This window comes from Lampetra fluviatilis, chromosome 71 (assembly GCF_964198595.1).
Source record: "Lampetra fluviatilis chromosome 71, kcLamFluv1.1, whole genome shotgun sequence".
NCBI lineage: Eukaryota > Metazoa > Chordata > Hyperoartia > Petromyzontiformes > Petromyzontidae > Lampetra > Lampetra fluviatilis.
This window is the reverse complement of record NC_136345.1, coordinates 1,556,027-1,578,689: the sequence shown is the minus strand read 5'-3', so window position 1 is coordinate 1,578,689 and position 22,663 is coordinate 1,556,027. Positions and strand designations below refer to the sequence as shown.

The 22,663-nt window shown below is 44.1% G+C and overlaps 3 protein-coding genes across 6 annotated transcripts in view; all 3 read left to right on the top strand.

Moving 5' to 3' along the window:
* The window catches only part of LOC144953008 (uncharacterized), a 455,753-nt gene that overhangs the window by 348,854 nt on the left and 84,236 nt on the right, over positions 1–22,663 (top strand). The gene's annotated exons all lie outside the window — the stretch shown is intronic.
* Positions 1,002–18,561, top strand: LOC144953011 (uncharacterized). Of its 4 annotated transcripts, none has more exons than XM_078883517.1 (6): positions 1,002–1,051; positions 1,478–1,563; positions 9,694–10,796; positions 11,155–11,195; positions 13,480–13,567; positions 18,423–18,561. In XM_078883517.1, exons 3-6 carry the CDS (start codon positions 9,704–9,706, stop codon positions 18,449–18,451), a joined length of 1,251 nt encoding a protein of 416 aa, XP_078739643.1. In that variant the 5' UTR covers positions 1,002–1,051; positions 1,478–1,563; positions 9,694–9,703; the 3' UTR covers positions 18,452–18,561. The 4 variants fall into 4 exon arrangements, 3 of the variants coding, with proteins under 3 accessions (XP_078739643.1, XP_078739641.1, XP_078739642.1); XM_078883515.1 differs by having other exon boundaries at positions 9,652–10,796; XR_013640735.1 differs by lacking the exon at positions 18,423–18,561 and having other exon boundaries at positions 9,652–11,195; positions 13,480–13,565.
* On the top strand, positions 18,451–20,675 carry LOC144953018 (uncharacterized). The gene has a single exon (XM_078883532.1). It carries the CDS (start codon positions 18,451–18,453, stop codon positions 19,441–19,443), a length of 993 nt encoding a protein of 330 aa, XP_078739658.1. The 3' UTR covers positions 19,444–20,675.

Here is a 22,663-nt window from a genome sequence, read left to right as displayed (position 1 = left end):
TGTCCGACTGAGTTATTCGGCACTATACTACACTTCTTTTGGGAAAAGGCACATAAGCATTTATTCCACTCTTATATTCATATTTGCATTCATATTTGCATTCATATGGTGCTTGCTTAATTGCTTCAACAACTCAGTTTTGTTTCTTATCTCATCACAAACACTCGAAGAGCACCCCCAAGTGGCATCTGCCTCTGTGTGGCATCAGGTGACCCTGCACGAGCCTGCATGTGGGCATGAGTCTGTCAGTAGGGGGTGATGATTGATGTGTAATCTCCATTCTGTAATTTTTGGATATTGTTTGGAATTATCCAAATATTGACCATGACACCAACATGCAATGACCTAGCGTTTTGAATGACACTAGTATGTTTTAAATCCACTGTTAAGCAGACGGTGCATATTTGGTTTAATGTTACTGGAGTAGCCAGGCGTGCCTGTCGGATGTGAACCTTGAACCTCTGAAATAAATAGAGAATGTGCTACCACTTGGCTTCCCTCAATCTGAGTAGGCATGACAGCCTGAATGTTTCTAACCGGTGCAGATGTTCCATTTAGAGGGGTCCACGTTTCACATGCCTACAGAAGGGAGGGCATTACTGTGGCCGAGAAGAACCGAAGCTTCATGCGGAGCGACAGACCAGGTAGTTTCCACACAGCATAGCGCAGCCGATTAAATGACAATGCTGCCCGACTGATTCGGACCACCCACACACAGTGTACACAGTGTACACGCGCATTGTATCCACAAGATGTACACGCGCAGTGTATCCACAAGATGTACGCACACCATGTCCACACAGAGCGTACACACAGTTTACCCACACAGTATACAAACAGCCTGTACACACAGTAACAAGAACAACAACCGTCATTCGCCACTAAGTGTTAATGAGCCCGGTGCATTATCATAATTTATTCAGTTACCCTGTTGCTCGTACGGGGCGGGGGATTGTGTGAACCCCGCAAGTGACGTCATGTCACCGGCTGCCGCATGACGTCACGACATACCAGGAAGCTGCCGCTCCGCTCACGCTCGCTGAGATCCGAGGTGAGAAGTTGACATCGTCGTTGTTGTGGTTGTTGTTGTGGTGGTGGTGGTTGTTCTTGTTGTGAACCCAGGTAGAGCCTCGCTCCTTCTCCCTCGTAGGGATATAAATTGAGTAGCAGCGAGTATGAAATCGATGTCCAGGTTGGAACATTACAACGCGGGGCCTTGCCTCCTGCCCTCGTCTGATTGCATTTGCTTTAATCCTCTGCTTAAGTTGAATTTGTCTTCACATGGCTCACTACTTTGAAACTTTGTTTTACTTTTAATATGTCTACGGTTTTTTATTTTACCAGGCATAGCCCACTTGAGCTACACCGCTCTTTTTCAGAAGCGACCTGCCCACAACACAGTGGGCTTATCAACGTGTGGAAATGTTTATCGGTCAAATACTCTAAACGCGTGGTGATGTTGACTCTAAATGTACAGGGGAAAACTGCAGGATCCTGAGGAAAATCCACGCGACCACGGAGAGAGAGGGACACGCAAACTCCAAATATACAGCCATAATACAGGTTTGTTTGTGTGAGATCGTGTAAATAAATAAATGTGTCGTTAACCCCGCCAATTAGCAAGGGTTGTCACGTAAACAGAACGTGGATCATGTCTCACTAGTACAGCACTAGTGTGTATAGTAGTGTATAGTGTAGTGTACTAGTACAGCATATCGGTATGTTGGAGAGCCAAGCCACAACATTTACAATCTGAGTACGACGTTTTGACAGTACAGTGTATCCCCTGGGATCGAACTTAATTCGTTCTTGAAGGCCATTCGAACACCGATTTGTTCGAACACCGAATTAATTTCCCCCATAAGAGTTAATGTTAATGACATGAATTGGTTCCAGACACAATACATCTCTCATACAGCATTTTTACACGAAGTTTACAGTAATTACATGAATAAAATCATACAAAAAAACAAGAAACAATAAATGAAATAAATGAACATTGAACTTCACTACCACTAACCTTCTTAGGAGACATTGTGTATGGATAAACACCAAAACACACTAAAATAAAGGAAATTAACTAAAAAGTTAAGGAACGATGTTTTGCCGGTCTGCACTCGGTGAGAGCTACGCGTTAACTGAGCCTCTCACACGGTAAAACGTTTGTTTGGGCAAGCGTCATGCATGCTGGCCATACGCGTCTCAGCCGTACAGGTTCTTTCAAGTCGCGATTGCCCGTTCGACCTCCGAATTTCGTTCAGTTTCCGGGGCAAAAAATGGTCGGAAATATCGTTCTAACACCGATTTGTTCGAGTTTTGGTGCGTTCCATCTCCGAGATTCTTCTGTAATTTCAACAAACTTCATCAGGCGACAGCCAAATGTTGTGGCTTGGCTCTGTGGGAATATAAATTGGCTCACTGGGTTCATAGCGCAGCACGCCAACTGTTGCACTATCGCTCCCCACTCACGCAAAAACTTCATCGGAAGTATAGTATTTTTCCAGTAATGACTAAGTTACCCGGCTTAGCTCAGGTCTCAGTAATCAAACATTAAGAGTAATGTCTTGCCATTCTGACTTTATTACAATTATTGAATTTTGCCAATGAAGTCTGTAAATGTGTGTATATTGTCTCGGTTTTTTGGTTGTGTTATACAATATCAGGGCTTGTTTGTTTCATAATGAGGACAACTTCTAAATCAGTGGCCCTTGGAGAGCTTCAGGATAGACAATGTTGGATGTTTTGCCATCTGGTGGGTTTCATCAAATGAAGCTTCCATTTTGGTATACATGTCGACAGAAAATTTGTGGATGAGCTCTTTGCATCTCAAGAACAGATTGAAGTTGCCGTTCGCACCATGTCCTGAAGGCAAAGCAGTCCATGGCAGAAATCTTCTTTTGTGTTGGCAAGCCTGTTGCTAGGTCAGTTTGGCGGAGTCGGAAAAATTGTAGTCATCATCACCTTGCCAGAAAATCAGTAGATATTGCAGAGCATCATAGGATCGGTGTGTTTCATTTCTGTGTAGGGTATTGTTCCTCAGTTGCAAGACAATGCCTCGAGTGCCATGTTCTGCAGTCAGAATGACAGCGACTTCAGATGTGAGTGCATTTAAGTGGCACTTATGTTGACCATGTGGAATTTAGTATGTGTAGTGGTGGTGCGGACGCGCGCCCGCAGTGAGAGATCACGGGGCGGCGCGGGGTGCGTGGTTGGGCACACGATGTAGGCGTGGTGTTGACGCGCGCGCCGGGAGTGAGAGATTACGGGGCGGCGCGGGGTGCGTGGTTGTGCGCGATGACACAAGGTGGGAAAGAGGATCGTGGGCAGCGCGCAGTGATTGGTCAACTGGGGTGGGTGCTCTCAGCGACGTCCGCATGAAGGACTATAAAGGGGGATGCGCGGGAGCACTCGGGGAGTTGTTAACCAGTCGAAGACCGAAGACGGAGTTCAGAGGTAGGCCCTGAGACCTCTAGTCCCGCTGTCCCTGTGAGGGCCGGGGCCCTGTGTGGCTCGGAGGCGAGACTGTGGGACCCGTGGTCTGACGTCCCTGTGGACCGAGACTGTGGGACCCAGAGTCGAGACGGACACCCCGGCTGGGTGTGTTCCGAGAGGCTACGGGGCGTAAGAGCCCGTGTGGGTGTAGCCGGGGGAACCCCGTGGGTTAAGGCTGGAGTTAGCCACCCGTGTAATATAAGTTGGTGTTAATAAAAGAGTGTGCTACCCGTAAGGTCGTCTCCCGCCAAGTTCCTACATTACATATGCATAAATGACAACATTGTAACTCTGAAGTCATTTTTTCCATGGCACACTTGAAACTGAATGTAAGAGTTTTCCTTATGGAGCATGTCTTGCAACAGCAATAGGACTGGCATCTTGGTGTTTATAACATTTTTGCAATGCTGGTGAGTCTATCTGGTATTGTCAGATATGCAAGTAGATCTCTGGTAATGTAGGTAGGTTATTAGGTAGTGGCAGCAGACTGCCAATGCGATTATGTACCTGGCCCTGCACTTAAATGTGGGCATGTAGCCAGATGTTACGATGAGTTGGTCGGTGCCAAAACATGATCATATGGAACCATGAGTTATATCTTAAATTGTTGTTTTGGAAATGGCTTTTCAGGTATCAATACATGAATAGGCTCGGTATGGTCATTAATTGTAGGAAGCTGAACCATGGTACTGTTGCAGCATAGCCCTGGAGGGTCTCCTTTCAATTTCATTGTATGGCAGTAGCTGCAAGAAGTAGACATGGAACCAATAGCAACTAATGGATCGGTGTAAATGAAGTGAGAAATGTATGGAAAAAAATACTTATCCTTTTGGCTGCAGGGTAGGCACCTGGTTGCAGCCATTGTAGTACTGTTTGCAAGCTGACGTGCTTGTTGGCGGACTGGAGTTTATTAGCTGTGGCAACAGCCAATTGTGCTGTGTTACTTTCTGTGGAGCTTATTGCTTTTGATGAGATGCATTCACTGTAGGTGCAGGCATAGCAGCACTGGTAGCATGCCGTCTTGTTTGGTGTTCAGGAGTGTCCTCAATAGGTGCAACCATCGCAGCACTTGTACAAATAGCATCAATTATTGTAATCCGCTTTGGTGAAGAGAAGCGCACGTTTTCTGCAAGGAACATTATAGGTGGAGGTAAAAGTTAGTAAGCAGAAAAAAGCATAAATAGTGAGTGTGTGAGTGAATGCTGTGGTGAGATTGTTTATTAAATTATAGTTGAATGTGGAATCGTTGTAGGAATATGAAGACATAGCTGCAACGGAATAAAGTATAAGGATGTAAGTTGTTGGAGGGAGTAATTGTTTGTAGTGCTTGAAGTGGGTATGAATAGTATGTGTGTGGTGGTGCGTATACACAAGATAGGTTGAATGTGTGTGTGCGTGCTTTTTATTCCTTACCAGGCGATCTAGACTTTGTTTATTTAGTCGTAGCTGTTGTATAGCGTCTATATTGTGTAGGAGGAGGTCGGTAGTCCTGGCACATAGATGTATATATTTTAGAATCGTACATGTCTTTATAAAATAAATATTGCAGTGTGTGTTAGAGGTTAGCCGTGCATGTGCAGAGCGGACAGTAAGGAGCTGGAAGTGGATGAATTTGGCAGCAAAAACGCAGGTCTGATAATAGGGAAGGATAACATGGTAAATATGACAACAAATATTGCAGTGCAGACACTTATGTTATGATGAGTGCTTGGAATTGTAGTATGTGAAATGTCATAATGTGTTTGCGTGTGTGGCTAACCCATGGTGAGAGAAATGGGGGGGGGGGGGGGGTGAGGAATGGTGGGGGGTTGGAGTGTGCAGGTGTCTGAGGTTTTGAAGTTGAGCAGGTAAGCTGAAAATAGTGTGACAAACACACTAACTCACCTGTGAGTACTCATTGAATGTTTAGGCTGTGTAGGTTTAATGGTGTTGGCACAATTTGGTTCACAAAAAATGTACATGCGCAAAGTCTGCTTTATTTAATTAGCTTCATACTATTTTTCGTCTTCAATTTTTTTTGTTTACGTTTTCTGAATGTTTATTTCAATTGTTTAGTTTTTAGTTGATTTGGAATGCACTACAGTACTTGTTTCGATTGTGATGTGAATTTTATATTCTTATTCTTGGTTTTTTCGGTAAAGTCACGTAGAAGGGAAATAATAAAATAATAATAAAAAACAATAAAATTCTCACGACGTTTCGATTGCAACACAAGCAATCATCATCAGGTGTGAAAACCACAGCAAGATTATTTTTTACCTAACACCATTACTTTGGAAAGGCTTAAGTATTGAATATCGCACTTTTAGCTTTCGCTCAGCAATTTCCAAGAAGGTAATTTATTTTCTGTCGATCGAGTACAGAAGAGGAGTACGGAATTTTTAGCGGAAACTCGATTTCTGCATTTTTATATAATTAATGCCTATAGTATCATAAAGAGGCTTGGGGCTTTTGGTTGTTTGTTTCGATGTCTCTGCCTCTGCTCACATTCGTTGAGGATTTTTATTATGTTCAGCAAGACCGTCTAAAGCTGTGTGACCAGGAGTCGGAGCCATTTGCTGTTCAACTTGGCTTGTGACAGAAATTCACTCTGGCCCTATGCATTACATTACATAGCATATTCAATAATTACGTAGTTTGAGAATCTCACAATGCCCATTTGAATAAATAGCATTTGTTACGGTTACAATGATATGCTAATAAATGCCTGGTTATACTATGAGATCTCTTTTACCAGTGGCAAAATATAATGGTAGGTTTTTACCCTTTTAACTGGTACAAAACTGACACCTTTATTCAAGGCATCATGTTTGCAATGACCACAACACAAGTAGTCAATAAAGCAAACAAAAAGAAGCAACTCTGATAAGGATAATAATATGCACTGTCCTTGAAGTTGATTGGCCCACACCCGAGACGGCTTTCTTTAGAGCCTAGTCCCCATTGGTGTAGGGCCAGATGACAGATGTCATCTGGCCCTACACCAATGGGGACTAGGCTCTAAAGAAAGCCGTCTCGGGTGTGGGCCAATCAACTTCAAGGACTGTGCATATTATTATCCTTATCAGAGCTGCTTCTTTTTGTTTGCTTTATTGACTATTTGTGTTGTGGTCATTGCAAACATGATGCCTTGAATAAAGGTGTCAGTTTTGTACCAGTTAAAAGGGTAAAAACCTACCATTATGCCTGGTTATAGTTAAGGGAGCGTTTCCTGCTGGTCAGCCATGTTACATCTGGTGATGGTATGACAATGGCTACTCAATGAGATGGCGTTTGAGAATATTGTTCTGTGCCTGGATAATTCCATCATGAAATGGGGCCTTTCGTATGTTCCCCAAAAGTAAATAACCTGCCTGGGAATTTCATGTCACACAACACTGTACCTGCTCAGCTCTCCATGAGTAATCAGCCAGTTCTACAAGTAGCCATTCCAGGCTGGGCCTAAATGGATTACATGGGTCACCTAGCCACCAGGCCTCGTACCATGAATGATATCAATATAGAATATCTGTGAGGAGGCCCCCCAATAGACTGCCCCTGGAACTCTACCGTGCACGTCCCACTGGGGGAAGTCCCCATGGCCCGGCCCTTGGACATGCTAGTGGGAATATGTCGCTTGGCTGGCTTGGGAACGCCTGGGAATTCCCCAGGAAGAGCTACAGTCTGTCGTCAGGGAAAGGGAGGTCTGGGACTGCCCTACTCAATGCTGCTGCCACAACCCTCACCAAGACAAGAGGATTTACAAATAAATGAGCGAATAACGCTGTGAGTCTTCTTGGCCACATATATTACTCCTTTCTCTGTGGATACAAAATATTAACTTATTTAAAGGACCGTCTGTTCTGGCTTATAATTAAGGCTGGCCTGCCTATAATTCCCTCTATTGAACCAAACAAGATTGTATTAGAACCTTACAGATCCTTTAAATATCAGTACAAAATATAATCAATGAGTCTCTTTGGCAGGCGAGGCTGCATTGGTTGGGTCATGAATCCCACATAAACAGACAGCATGCTCAAGCATCTTTTGTTAGTCCAGATGTTACAGGCTAAACAGGCATGGCATTGGCTAGAGAAGAGATTGGAGGATGTGGAGATTATCAGACCTGCTCATGACTGGTACCTGGAGTGTCAAGATCGGCCTCTGTGGAGGAGGCCCGTGATATATGCTGCAAGGAAATTCGAGATATTTGCTCTGCAACAACAGTGAGGGCGAAGTATCAACGTTCATGTGAATGGGTGGAACGCTGGGTGCCTAAAATGCAGCAAGACAGTGGGTAGCACAGCTGGTGCATCTGTCAATCATCTCAGTCAGTCCATCCCTTGACACCTGGATCATTCCCATGATCCACACTTACATGGCATTCATGTGAAATGTATGTGTAGTGAGTTCAACTGAGTCGCAGACGTACACTTGGAGGTAACACATTTATTTAACACCAACACACGGGGTAACTGCCCCTTAACAGAAAAACAACCTATGGTGGTGACCACCAGGCTAACCACTAATTACAACGTAACTGCTACGACGGACCGGGACCACAGCTCGGGTCCAGTTCCACCTGTTGGAGACTCAATGGAACGTAGACCGTAGATGTAGACGAAGGTTTCTTAAGATTGAACAACAACGCCGGTTCCTCTGGGGGACCCGGCTTATATTCTCTGCGGTGTGGCTGGCTCCCTCCCTTGGCCATAACCACTTTCCAGAATCCTCGAGCAGGATCTGGACCCCGACCACGTGACCACCCCTAGCCCCCACTTGGGGCCCCTTTGTAGACTTAACTGGTCACGTGTCCTCTCGGGTCAACCAGAGTGCCATGGCCTTTAGTAACCTCATTCCTACGGCCGTCACTCCCACACCCTATCCTGTAGGGCCAGCACTGCATGCCAAGCGTGGTGCCATCCTGCGCTATCAATCAGCGCTCTAGGGCTGGTACGACACCCACCATAGTGGTATCCGCGATGTCGTTACACCGCACGCCGTGCCTCTCTAGGGCCAGCACAACACAATGTCACTAGATCTGTAAGAGTTTATCTGTGGGGAGCGGTGGCACAGTTATTACACTGTGTAACAAAAACACATTTTTGTTCCTGGGTAGTGTTATTTCCTCATTGCCTATTCCTCAAAAGTACAGATTATTCCCCACAAACTTTGCTTTTTTGATCAGGACAGTGATATTTTGAAATTTACCTATTTTCAATGAGAAAACGGGCTAATTTGTGTCTTTTCTTTCACATAAAGTCCTGGTCACAAAAGCAAAGTTTGTGGGGAATAATAGCGATTTTTTGTATACTCTTTAGGCATAAGCAATTAAAAATAACAGTTTGTACACAGGAACAAAAATTGTGTTACATAGTATTATTACTGTATTATGAATTCAATCATTTGAGTTTGATTATCTCCGACAACAAACGTGATTGATAAGTGAAAACTTAACTTCTTGTGGGTCTCGGCTATGTTGATTGATCTTCAATTAATTACTTGGTGAAGTGAGAGAAGCATTCATATTGAGCAGATGAAGGTGGCCAGGCATGGTTCTGGACACACCACCACTTTTTTACCATGCCAGTGTGTAACAGTGTTTTACCTATGTGACTTTACCGAAAAAACCTAAGAATATGAATCCTTGCAGTCACGAAAGCTTCAAATCTAGAATTAGTGTCAAGTTTGTTTTTGCATTAAAGTATATTAACTCTATTGAACACGGAGGTTAAATCAAAACAATAGTTTATTTTTGTTTTCCTCTGGAAAGTTTTTATTAGAATGGAAACAGGAAATGAACACGACACATATGCAGCTGAAGTTAGATCTTTTAATCCCAGCATTCAGGGAAATCTGAGCCTGGCTTCACACCTCTAAGTTTCGTTTGAACATTAATTTATGCATAATACAAACAGTATTATTTTCAACACCCTTTGCTTTGTTAGCTGAATTTAGCTTTTATAAATATTCATTTTCTAGTCAGACAACCGAAATTGTATGCTTCGAGTTTTGGGTTAACATAGGGCTTCGAGGCATATTTATGACTATTTGCCCTCATTGTTTGCCATAACAGCCCGTGTGATGAATTTGGGAATATTAATAAGTATAGATGTGTAAGTCATATGTGCCTCGATACTTACGTAGATGGTGTGGATATTCTCTTTTTTCTGTCTGCAGCTGACGCTTCCTCTGACGCTTCCTCTGATGCTTCCTCTGCAGAATTGGTCTGATGGAGCAAAGGCACTCAGCGCAGCTCGGTACAAAAATGCAACAATGCGACCAGTGTGCATACAGCACGGATCGTCCTGGACATTTGACACAGCACCAGAGAACTCACACAGGAGAGAAACCCTTAAAGTGCACTTTGTGTGAAAAGTCATTTGCATGGCCATCAGTTCTTCAGAGCCACCAGAGAACACACACGGGAGAGAAACCCTTCAGGTGCACTCTGTGCGGGAAGGCGTTTGCTGAGTCATCACATCTTAAACTACACCAGAGAACACACACGGGAGAGAAACCCTTCAAGTGCAGTGTGTGTGGGAAGGCATTTTCAGATTCATCTGCTCTTAAAAAACACCGGAGAACACACACAGGAGAGAAACCCTTCAAGTGCAGTCTGTGCGGGAAGGTGTTTTCACAGTCCTCTGGTCTTGTATTGCACCAGAGAACACACACGGGAGAGAAACCCTTCAAGTGCAGTCTGTGCAGGAAGGCGTTTGCAGTGTCATCACATCTTAAACAACACCAGATAACACACACAAAAGAGAAACCTTTCAAGTGCACTGTCTGTGAGAAGTCATTTGCAAGGTCATCAGGTCTTAATTGCCACCAGAGAACACACACGGGAGAGAAACCCTTCAAGTGCACTCTGTGCGGGAAGGCGTTTGCCGAGTCATCACATCTTAAACTACACCAGAGAACACACACGGGAGAGAAACCCTTCAGGTGCACTGTGTGCGGGAAGGCGTTTGCAGGTTTATCAAATCTTAACAGGCACCAGAGGACATACAATCATCAGAAGATCCCCAAGGAGTGGAGTCTGAAATTGGCTTGTGAAAGTCAAAGTGCTGCAATGAGCCCATCCCTCATGAAACCAGAACTAAATCCCAGCATGGACACTTTTAAAGTTATCAAGGTGAAATGTGAAGAGGCGAAGGTGAAATGTGAAGAAGTGATGAAGAGCGACGAAGTGAAGGTGAAATGTGAAAAAGTGATGGTGAAGAGCGAAAAAGTGACAGTAAACTGTGAAGATGAAGATTCAACTCCAAAATCATACCTTCACATCGATGGAGGCAACGTGAAGCAGGAGGAGAATTCTGACTGTGAGTCAGAGCGAGGCACCTCCCAGCAGTTTGTGGAAGTGGAGGTGTGGGTGGACTTCTTAGACAATACAAAGTCAAACGGAGACCCGGTAGATGTGTAAGCTTAATGAAGCTCCAATAGATTCACCTTTGTCACAGGCCTTTAATGAAAATGAACGTGAAGTCGAACACTCAATTCCTGGGTTCAGCCTGCAGAATAAGAGCGGCGAGTATTTGTTGACCTGTTGGTTGGGTAGATGAATAATCAGGATCAAGAGACAATATGCTCCCAAGTATTCCACTGTTATTATTATATTTGCATTGATATGGTGCTTGCTTAATTGCCTTAGCAACTCAGTTGTTTCATATCTCATCACAGACACTCGAAGAGCACCTTCAAGTGGCAGCTACCTCTGTGTGGTAAGGTGACCCTGCTCTAGCCTGCATGTGGGCATGAGTCTGTCAGTAGGTAGTGATGATCGATGTGTAATCTCCATTATCTAATTTCTGGATAATGTTTGGAATTATCCAAATATTGACCATGACCCCAACATGCAATGACCTATGCGTTTTGAATGACAATAATATGTTTTACATCCACTGTTAAGCAGACGGTGCATATTTGGTTTAATGTTACTGGAGTAGCCAGGGGTGCCTGTCGGTTTTGAGCATTGAACCTCTGTAATAAATAGAGAATGTGCTTCCACTTGGCTTCCCTTAATCTGAGTGTAGGCATGACAGCCTGAATGTTTCTAACCGGAGCAGATGTTCAATTTAGAGGGGTCCACGTTTTACATGGCTACAGAAGGGAGGGCATTACTGTGGCCGAGGAGAACCAAAGCTTCATGTGGAGTGACAGACCAGGTAGCTTCCACACAGCATTGCGCAGCCGATGAAATGATAATGCCGCCCGACTGATTCGGACCACCCACACAGTGTACACACGCAGTGTAACCCACAAGGTGTACACACACCATGTCTACACAGAGCGTACACAGTGTACCCGCACAGTATACAAACAGCCTGTACACACACAGTAACAAAAACAACTGCCATTCGTCACTAAGTGTTAATGAGCCTGGCACATTATCATAATTTATTCATATTGGTTCTTTCGGTAAAGTCACGTAGAAGGGAAATAATAAAATAAAAATAACATTCTAGACGTTTCGGCCACAACACAAGCAGCCGTCCTCAGGTGAAGAATAGAGCTGTCGGAAAAACAACGTCTCAATGAACGCTGCTAAGCTAGGCAGCGTCTTTTCCAGCTGGGTGAGAGGAGCAGAGCGCCTTGACAAAGCAGTTTTGGTAGTCATATAGTGTAGTGTATACCCAGTTACTTAATGTTAATAGCTCAGCTTATTGGAGAGTATTTTGAGTACATTGATTATATTGATGTAGTTTATATTTAGTTTTTTATCGTCGGTTTATTGTATGGTAGGGTAGTTGCAGTTGTTTAGCATCAATATGCTAAATTCCTCTGTTGATATGTAAACTCCTTTGTCAAGGCGCTCTGCTCCACCCACCCAGCTGAAAAGCCGCTGCCAAGCTTAGCAGCGTTCATTGAGACGCTGTTTTTCTGACAGCTCTCTTCTTCACCTGAGGACGGCTGCTTGTGTTGTGGCCGAAACGTCGAGAATTTTATATTTATTATTTCCCTTGGTTCTTTCGGTAAAGTCACGTAGAATGGAAATAATAAAATAAAAATAAAACAAATTCCCACGACGTTTCGGCCACAACGCAAGCAGCCGTCCTCAGGTGAAGAACAGGTCTGTCGATTTTACCGAAAGAACCAAGAATATGAATCCCTGCAGTCACGAAAGCTTTAAATCGAAATATAATTTATTCACCATTGGAACCTCATTTGCCAGAAGAAAAAATATGATAATTGGTTTTTCACCCTTTTAGCTGTCAACAAAATTGATCTGGTCCAACACCATGTGAGACTAGGCTCTTAAGGAAAGCTGTCTTGGGTGTGGACCAATCAACTTCAAGGACAGTGCATACATTATCAGAGTTATATTTTTTGTTTGTATTACGACTGCAGGTATTGTGGTCTATGCAAACATGACTCCTTGTAAAAAAGGTGTCAGTTTTGTTGCCAGATAAAATGGTAAAACATACATTATAATTTATTCAAGTTACACTGCTGCTCGATAGGGGAGGGGATTGTGTGGACCCCGCAAGTGACGTCATGTCACCTCTTGCTGCCGCATGACGTCACGGCATACCAGGAAACTTCTGCTCCGCGCAGGTTCGCGCACGGAGATCCGTGGTGAGAAGATTACATCGTGGTGGTTGTTCTGGTTATTGGTGTGGTTGTTGTTGTGAACCTAGGTAGAGCCTCGCTCCTTCTCCCTCGTATGGATATCAATTGAGTAGCAGCGAGTATGGAATCGATGTCCAGGTTGGAACATTACAACGCAGGGCCTAGCCATGCGGGGCTTTGCCTCCTGCCCTCGCCTGATTGCATTTGCTTTAATTCTCAGCTTAAGTTTAATTTGTCTTCACCTGGCTCATTACTTTGAAACTTTTTTTTACTTTAAATATTTCTACTTTTTTATTTTACCAGGCATAGCCCACTTGAGCTACACCGCTCGTTTTCAGAAGCGACCTGCCCACAACGCAGTGGGCTTATCAACGTGTGGAATGTTTATCGGTCAAATACTCTAAACGCGTGGTGATGTTGACTCTAAATGTGCAGGGGAAAACCGCAGGATCCGGAGGAAAATCCACGCGACCACGGAGAGAGAGAGGGACACGCAAACTCCAAATATACAGCCATAATACAGGTTTGTTTGTGTGAGATCGCGTAAATAAATCGATGTGTCGTTAACCCCGCCACCACCCGACAGCCAATTAGTAAGGGGCTTGTCACGTAAACAGAACGTGGCCAATGCGTCACTAGCACAGCACTAGTGTATAGTGTAGTATATAGTAATGTATAGTGTAGTATATAGTAGTGTAGTGTGTAGTGTATAATAGTGTAGTGTACTAGTACAACATATAGGTGTGTTGGAGAGCCAAGCCACAACATTTACCATCTGAGTACAATTTTTGACAGTAATTACAACCAGCTTCATCAGGTGACGGCCAAATGTTGTTTTTGGCTCTGTGGGAATATAAATCGGCTCACTGGGTTCATAGCGCAGCACGCTAACCGTTGTACTACTGCACATGCACAAACTTAATCGGAAGTATAGTATTTTTCCAATAATAACTAAGTTAACCGGCTTAGCGCAGGTCTCAGTAATCAAACATGCTGGCTTTATTACAATGATTGAATTCTGCAAATGAAGTATGTAAATGTGTGTATATTGTCACGGTTTTGTGGTTGTGTTATACAATTGCAGGGCTTGTTTGTTTCATAATGAGGACAGCTTTTAAATACGTTGCCCTTGAAGAGCTTCAGGATAGACAATGTTGGATGTTTTGCCATCTGGTAGTGTTGGCACAATTTGGTTCACAAAAAAACGTTCACATGCACAAAGTTTGCTTTATTTATATAGATTGTTTCCATTTTGTCTTGCAAATGTTTTTGTGTATGGTTTCTCAATGTGCATTTCAATTGTTTAGTTTTTTTTATTTTACTTTTACCTCATGCCATTATTTCGGTAAGGCTTAAGTATTGAATATCGCACTATTGGCTGTGCGAGGCACTTTCCCAGCTTGTAACCTCTGATATTCAAGGGGCTGAGGATTACGGATTTTCAGCAGAAACTATATCTCTGCTTTATTGATGTAATTAGGCATATAGTACCATATAGAGGCTTGGGGCTTTGGGTTCTTTGTTTTTTATGTCTCTGCCTCTGCTCACATTCTTTGATGATTTTTATGATTTTGGGCAAGCCCGTCTAAAGCTGCATGACCAGGAGTTGGAGCCATTTCCTGTTCAACTTGGCTTGTGACAGAAATTCACTCTAGCCCCATGCATTACATTACAGAGCATCTTCAATAATTATGTCGTTTGAGAAGCTCTCAATGGCCATATAAATAAATTGCATTTGTTACAGTTAAAATTATACGCACATCGATGCCTGGTTATAGTTAAGGGATCGTTCCCTGGTCAACCATGTTATATATGCTGATGATCTGGTCATGGCTACTCAATGAGATGGGGTTAGAGAATCTTGTTCTGTGCCTGGATAATTCCATCATGAAATGGTTCCTTATCATATGTTCCTCAACAAAACATCACCTGCCTGAGAATTTGATTTCATACAACACTATACCTGCTCAACTCTCCATGAGTAATCAGGCTGTTCTACAAGTGGTGGAGGAGCTCCCATACCTGGTTAATGTGTTCACGACCAGCTCTGGTTTGGCAGCCAAAGTCTCACTTTAAATTTGTCTAGCAGCATTCTTTCATTAGACTGTGTAACACTGTGTGGACGCTTCCTGGACTTTTCCTCCCTACAAAGCTTTGAGTGTCCATCGCCAAGGTCTAGTCTACTAGCATCGCACCCGCCTCTCACTCTTCGTACTGTGGATGGTGGACGCACAGGACGGTGCCACGTAGCCATTCCAGGCTGGGCACAAATGGATTACATGAGTCACCTAGCCACCAGGCCGCGTTTCATGAGTGATATCAATATAGAATATCTGTGAGGAGGCCCCCCAATAGACTGCCCCTGGAACTCTTACCGGGCACGTCCCACTGGGGGAAGTCATCGGGGCCCGGCCCTTGGACATGCTGGTGGGAATATGTCGCTTGACTGGCTTGGGAACGCCTGGGAATTCCCCAGGAAGAGCTCGAGTCTGTCGCCAGGGAAAGGGAGGTCTGGACTGCCCTACTCAATGTGCTGCCGCCACAACCCTCAACCAAGACGAGAGGATTTAGAAATGAATGAACGAACAAAGCTGTGAGTCTTCTTGGCCACAGATATTACTCCTTTCTCTGTGGATGCAAAATATTAACTTATTTAAAGGACCGTCTGTTCTGGCTTATAATTAAGGCTGGCCTGCCTATAATTCCCTCTATTGAACCAAACAAGATTGTATTAGAACCTTACAGATCCTTAAAATATCAGTCCAGAATATAATCAATGAGTCTCTTTGGCAGGCCGAGCTGCATTGGTTGGGTCATGAATCCCACATAAACAGACAGCATGCTCAAGCATCTTCTGTTAGTCCAGATGTTACGGGCTAATTAGGTATGGCATTACTCTTTGGTTCTTTCGGTAAAGTCACGTATAAAGATAAAATAATAAATTAAATAATAGCATACGATGTTTCGATTGCAACACAAGCAAGCATCATCAGGTATAAATGAAATAGCAACAAAAATATAACCAGAAAACTATAGACAGACATATAAGCAGACAGATGTCACCAAGATACATATCTTGATGATATCTGTCTGCTTATATGTCTGAGATACATATCTTGGTGATATCTGTCTGCTTATATGTCTATAGTTTTCTGGTTAGATTTTTGTTGCTATTTCATTTATACCTGATGATGATTGCTTGTGTTGCAATCAAAACGTCGTATGCTATTATTTAATTTATTATTTTATCTTTATACGTGACTTTACCGAAAGAACCAAAGAGTAATTCCTGCAGTCACGAAAGCTCCAAATTTAAGGTATGGCATTGTCTAGAGAAGAGATTGGAGGATGTGGAGGTGATCAGACCTGCTGATGACTGGTACCAGGAGTGTCAAGGTCGGCCTCTGTATAGGAGGCCCGTGATATATGCTGCAGGGCAGGTAGAGATATTTGCTCTGCAACAACAGTGAGGTCGGAGTAGCAATGCTTAAATGAATGGGTGGAACGCTAGGTGCCTAAAATGCAGCAAGACTGGGAAGCACAGATGTTAATCATCTCAGTCACTCCATCCCTTGACACCTGGATCATTCCCATGACCTCCTGACAAGTGATCCACACTTTCATGGCATTCATGTGAAATGTATGTGTAGTGAGTTCAACTGAGTCGCAGACGTACACTTGGAGGCAACACATTTATTTAACACCAACACACGGAGTAACTGCCCCTTACCAGAAAAACAACCTATGGTGGTGACCACCAGGCTAACTACACTAATTACAACACAACGAGCTACGACGGACCGGGACTTCAGCATGGGTCCAGTTCCACGTGTTGGAGACTTGGTGGAACGAAGATGAAGGTTTCTTCGGGTTGAACAACGCGGGCCCCTCTCGGGGACCCGGCTTATATTCTCTGCGGTGTGGCTGGCTCCGCCCTTGGCCACGACCACCTTCCAGAATCCTCGAGCAGGATCTGGACCCCGACCATGTGACCACCCCTAGCCCCTACTTTGGGCCCCTTTGTGGACTTGTCACGTGTCCTCTCGGGTCATCCAGAGTGCCTTTCGTAACCTCATTCCTACGGCCGGTACTCACACACCCTATCCTGTAGTGCCGGCACTGCACGCCAAGCGTGGTGCCATCCTGCGCTATCAGTCAGCGCTCACCGTGCCCCTTTAGGGCCGGTAGTACACCCATCATAGTGGTATCCGCGATGTCGTTACACCGCATGCCGTGTTTCTCTAGGGCCGGCACTACACAGTGACATCCCGTGATGTCACTACATCTGTAAGAGTTGATTTATGTGGTGAGCGATGGCGTAGTTATTACACTGTGAAACAAAAAAACATTTTTGTTCCTGGGTAGTGTTATTTCCTAATTGCCTATGCCTCAAAAGTACAGAAAATGCTATTCCCCACAAACTTTGCTTTTCTGACTAGGACAGTGATATTTTGAAACGTGCCTATTTTCAATGATAAAATGGGCGAATTTGTGTCTTTTCTTTCACATAAAGTCCTGGTCACAAAAGCAAAGTTTGTGGGGGATAATAGCGATTTTCTATACTTTTTAGGCAAAATAAATTGAAAAATAACACTTTGTACCCAAGAACAAGATATGTTTTACATCGTATTATCATTGTATTATGAACTCAATAATTAGAGTTTGATTATCTCCGACAACAAACGTGATTGATAAGTGAAAAATTAACTTCTTGTGGGTCTCGGCTGTGTTGATTGATCCTCAATTAATTACTTGGTGAAGTGAGGAAGCATTAATATTGAGCAGATGAAGGTGGCCAGGCATGGTTCTGGACACACCACCTTTTTACCATGCCAGTATGTGACAGTGTAAAGTTTGTATTTGCAGTAAAGTATATTAACTCTTTTGAACACGGAGGTTAAATCAAAATAATAGTTTATTTTTGTTTTCCTCTGGAACTTTTTATAAGAATGGAAACAGGAAATTAACACGACACATATGCAGCTGAAGTTAGATCTGTTCATCCCAGCATTCACGGAAATCTGAGCCTCGCTTCACACCTTGAAGTTGTGATTAAGTTGTGATTGAACATTAATTTAAGCTTTGTTAGCTTTTATGAATATTAATTTTTTAGCCAGACAACCGAAATTGTGTGCTTGGAGTTTTGGGTTAACATTAATTTTGAAGATACTCGGGCTTACAGGCATATTTATGACCATTTGCCCTCTCATTGTTTGTCATAACAGCCCGTGTGATGAATTTGGGAATATGTTTCACTATATCATGAACATGTGAATAAGTATAGATGTGTAAGTCATGTGTAACTGTGTATTTAGGTATTCCTCTGTGCCTCGATACTGACGTAGATGGTGTGGATATTCTCTTTTTTCTGTCTGCAGCTGACGCTTCCTCTGCAGAATTGGTCTGATGGAGCAAAGGCGCTCAGCGCAACTTGGTACAAAAAGGCAACAATGCGACCATTGTGCATACAGCACGGATCAAACTGGACATTTGACACAGCACCAAAGAACTCACACAGGAGAGAAACCCTTCAAGTGCACTTTGTGTGACAAGGCATTTGCATGGTCATCAGGTCTTCATCACCACCAGAGAACACACAAAGGAGAGAAACTCTTTAGGTGTACTCTGTGCGGGAAGGCGTTTGCACAATCACCACATCTTCAAATACACCAGAGAACACACACGGGAGAGAAACCCTTCAAGTGCAGTGTGTGTGGGAAGGCGTTTTCACAGTCATCTAATCTTGTATCACACCAGAGAACACACACGGGAGAGAAACCCTTCAGGTGCACTTTGTGCGGGAAAGCGTTTGCAGGCTTATCAAATCTTATAACACACCAGAGAACACACACGGGAGAGAAACCCTTCAAATGCAGTCTGTGCGGGAAGGCGTTTACAGTGTTATCACATCTTAAACAACACCAGAGAACACACACAAAAGAGAAACCTTTCAAGTGCACTGTCTGTGAGAAGGCATTTGCATGGCCATCAGGTCTTAATTGCCACCAGAGAACACACACGGGAGAGAAATCCTTCAGGTGCACTTTGTGCGGGAAAGCGTTTGCAGGTTTATCAAATCTTAAAACACACCAGAGAACACACACGGGAGAGAAACCCTTCAAGTGCAGTCTGTGCGGGAAGGCGTTTACAGTGTTATCACATCTTAAACAACACCAGAGAACACACACTAAAGAGAAATCTTTCAAGTGCACTGTCTGTGAGAAGGCATTTGCATGGCCATCAGGTCTTAATTACCACCAGAGAACACACACGGGAGAGATGCTCTTCACGTGCACTCTCTGCGGGAAAGCGTTTGCTCAGTCATCAATTCTTAAAACACACCAGAGGACACAATCATCAGAAGATCCCCAAGGAGTGGAGTCTGAAATCGGCTTGTGAAAGTCAAAGTGCTGCAATCAGCCCATCCCTCATGAAACCAGAACTAAAGACCAGCTTGGACACTTTTGAAGGTATCAAGGTGAAATGTGAAGAGGCGAAGGTGAAATGTGAAGTAGTGATCAAGAGCGAAGAAATGACGATGAAATGTGAAGTGATGGTGAAGAGCGAAGTGATGGTAAACTGTGAAGATGAAGATTCAACTCCGAAATTGGACCTTCACATCGAGGGTGGCAACGTGAAGCAGGAGGAGATTTCTGACTGAGGCAGAGGGAGGCAACTCCCAGCAGTTTGTGGAAGTAGAGGTGTGGGTCGACTTCTTAGACAATACAAAGTCAAATGGAGACCCGGTAGATGTGTAAGCTTGGGACAATGAAGCTCCAATAGATTCACCTCTGTCACAGGCCTTTAATGAAAAGAACGTTAAGTCGAACACTCAATTCCTGGGTTTAACCTGCAGAGTAAGAGCGACCAGTATTTGTGGATCTATGGGTTGGGTAGATGATTAACCATGAGCAAGAGCCAATAAGCTCCCAAGTGTTGTATATATTAGGTCTTGAAAAAGAATGAAAATTAAATGATAACTGAAAATGCGCAATGTTTTGAAATGATGCTAATTATGTATTTATGCTATATCTCGGGGTATTACCAATCGTGATAATAATATGAAGGTGTAATTGTATGAAGTTATGCAAGTGTATCTAATTATGCGAATTAGGCTCTGCTTCGTTGTCTCAGGGTGTATTACCAATCGTGCTAATAAATTGACTTAAAGCTGGATTCATATTCTTTGGACCTTTCGGTAAAGTCACGTAGGTAGGTTTTTGTTATTTTCTTTGAACCTATCAACGTGACTTTACCGAAAGACCTAAAGAATATAATACAGTCTTTCTCGCTTGAACGTTTACCGATTATGTTTTAGTGTGTTTATGTTAGGTCTCAAAATTCAGATCTCACCGCAGGATACAGTTCTTATAATTATGATTATTACGCATGAACTTAGGAAGGGACACTCAGACTCTTCTGCCTTAAACAACTTTAATATCTAAAAACAAAACACTGTAATATGCTAACTCTTACGCTAGGAATTGTCAACCCAGTACTCCTGGAAATGTTCTACTCATTGATCCATACAAGTAACCCTCAATGGTTACGTTTATTAACTGGATAACAGAACAATCGGCTAATTGCTCAGAGTAAAGCGACCATACACGCCGATAGGAAAAAGTCTTTAAGAATCTGTTACAATATTCATACGAACAGTAGTAAAGAAACATGTGCCCAAGGCCAAAGTAGTTTTCAATGAATTAATTGGTAAGATTATGCAATTGATCGAAATGCCCTGGAACAATAATGTGTGTCAGTGTGCCTGTTTGCCTAATAAATGCTTATCAATTGGCTAATGGGCTTGAATCTGCGGGCAAGATTCCGTGATCAAAAGAAATAAATCTCAACACAATAGTATTCCTGTGAGTGTGTAGATTCATAACATCGACGCTTAAAAATGTTTAACGTCAATTAATGTTTTGCTAAAGCTATGCAATTAACGAACCGAATGACTAAAATACTTATATACGACCTTATTCAAGCAGCTCAATGGACCAGACAATGTTTTCCACGATCAGCTAATAGTTAACGCACCACCTTAGGATGGCCTTTTTCGAAACAAAGATCACTTTTGGAGCAATCTTATTAGTTCCCGATATGTGTGTTGTGTGTGTGGGTGTATTGTCTTCGTGCTCAACTCTTTGAGTGAAGCCGGCGCCGAGGTGGGGCTTTCCTTGTACCGAGAATGCCTCTGTTCGCTTGCCTCCTGGGCGATGAGTCGTGTGTGTGTGGGCGTGTCATACACAAGGCGCTCTCTCTTGATAGCAGCTCCAAGCTTCTCCACTGCTGGATGATTGTTGAGTCTGCACGATGATTGCCTTTGGCGGTGCCCGATATCGCTCGCAGCTCGTCCGCTGGTCACCGGCGCTGACACTTAGGGGTTAATTTTCGAAGGCCGTAAACGAAAAGTTAATGCATTTGGGTGTGCATAAAACATTGGCGACGTTGAAAAAGGACTTTTACAGGCCCGGGATGTAGAGTGATGTCCTCCTGATTAGAGGTTGTGTCGATTGTGCGCGTCGGAAATCTCCTGCCACGCGACCGCAGATTCCGTCACAGTCCATTGTTGTGTCACGGCTGAATGAATTTGTGGCCCTGGACAATTTGGGTCCCTTCCCGGTCTCCCAGAGATGGCACAAGTACCTCCTCGTGGGGGTCGAATATTTGACTCGTTGGCCTATGGCCTGGCCCTTGGTTGACCAGTCAACTGCGTCTATAGCCGACGCCTTTGTGAATGGCTATGTCCTGGATAAGGGGGCCCCGGAGCAACTGCTCACGGATCAGGGTATGAATTTCTCCTCCAAATTGCTCCAGGATGTGTGAGTCTTTGGGCAGGCGGAAAATACGCACCTCACCGTATCATCTGCAGAGTGACTCGATGGTTGAGCGGTTGCATAGAACCCTCACCGCTATGCCAGCAAGTGACTGGCGGACTGGCGTATTGGGATCTGCACTTCCCGGGGGTCCTTGCTGCATACAGACTTGCTCCGCATGCCTCGACAGGTTTCTCACCGTTTTATTTGATGTATGGGAGGGAACCCGAACCCCTTGTGCAAGTTGAGTTGGGACTGAGCCCCCTGCGGAAAGGTTCAGCAGTGCTTGACCCCATTTTGAAAACACTGGAGCAGCTACGGTTGGGCCGTGAAGCCGCTCGGGTCAACTCGGCCCGCAGACAGGCCTGTAACGAGCAGCTGAAGGGTCATGAAGGGCCCGGAATACCGTGGCAAGTGGGGGACAAGGCTTGGCGACATTGCCTCCAGTTGCCTGTGGGCACGTCCCCGAAACTACTGTCCCTGTCATGGGCCGGTCGAGGTCATTGAGGTTTGGCGGTCACAGTGTGTGTGTATCCGTTTGGGCCGGCGGCGCTGGTTTGTGCATCCTTTACGGTTAAAAACTTACGTTCTGTCCGGTCCGGTCGATTCATCCCCACATCCCTGCCGGCCGGTGTCTGATGTGTCTGGTACGCCAACCGGCAAGCCTAAAGTAACAGGCCGTGAGGAGGAATGTTCTGTACTGCCTGCAGGGCTGGAGGATCTAAATACCACGGACGGAGCCTTGCGGACTCCCTCATCGGACACTCATCACACTCAAGCAGACCCGTCTCGACCTGCGGGGA

Excerpts from the sequence above, each read along its gene's own strand:
- LOC144953018 (XM_078883532.1), top strand. The coding sequence starts at position 18,451 with ATGGAGCAAAGGCGCTCAGCGCAACTTGGTACAAAAAGGCAACAATGC.
- LOC144953011 (XM_078883517.1), top strand. The coding sequence starts at position 9,704 with ATGGAGCAAAGGCACTCAGCGCAGCTCGGTACAAAAATGCAACAATGC. Across the intron at positions 10,797-11,154 it reads GCAGGAGGAGAATTCTGACT|ACACTCGAAGAGCACCTTCA; the intron begins GTGAGTCAGAGC and ends ATCTCATCACAG. Across the intron at positions 11,196-13,479 it reads GTGGCAGCTACCTCTGTGTG|GGGAAAACCGCAGGATCCGG; the intron begins GTAAGGTGACCC and ends CTAAATGTGCAG.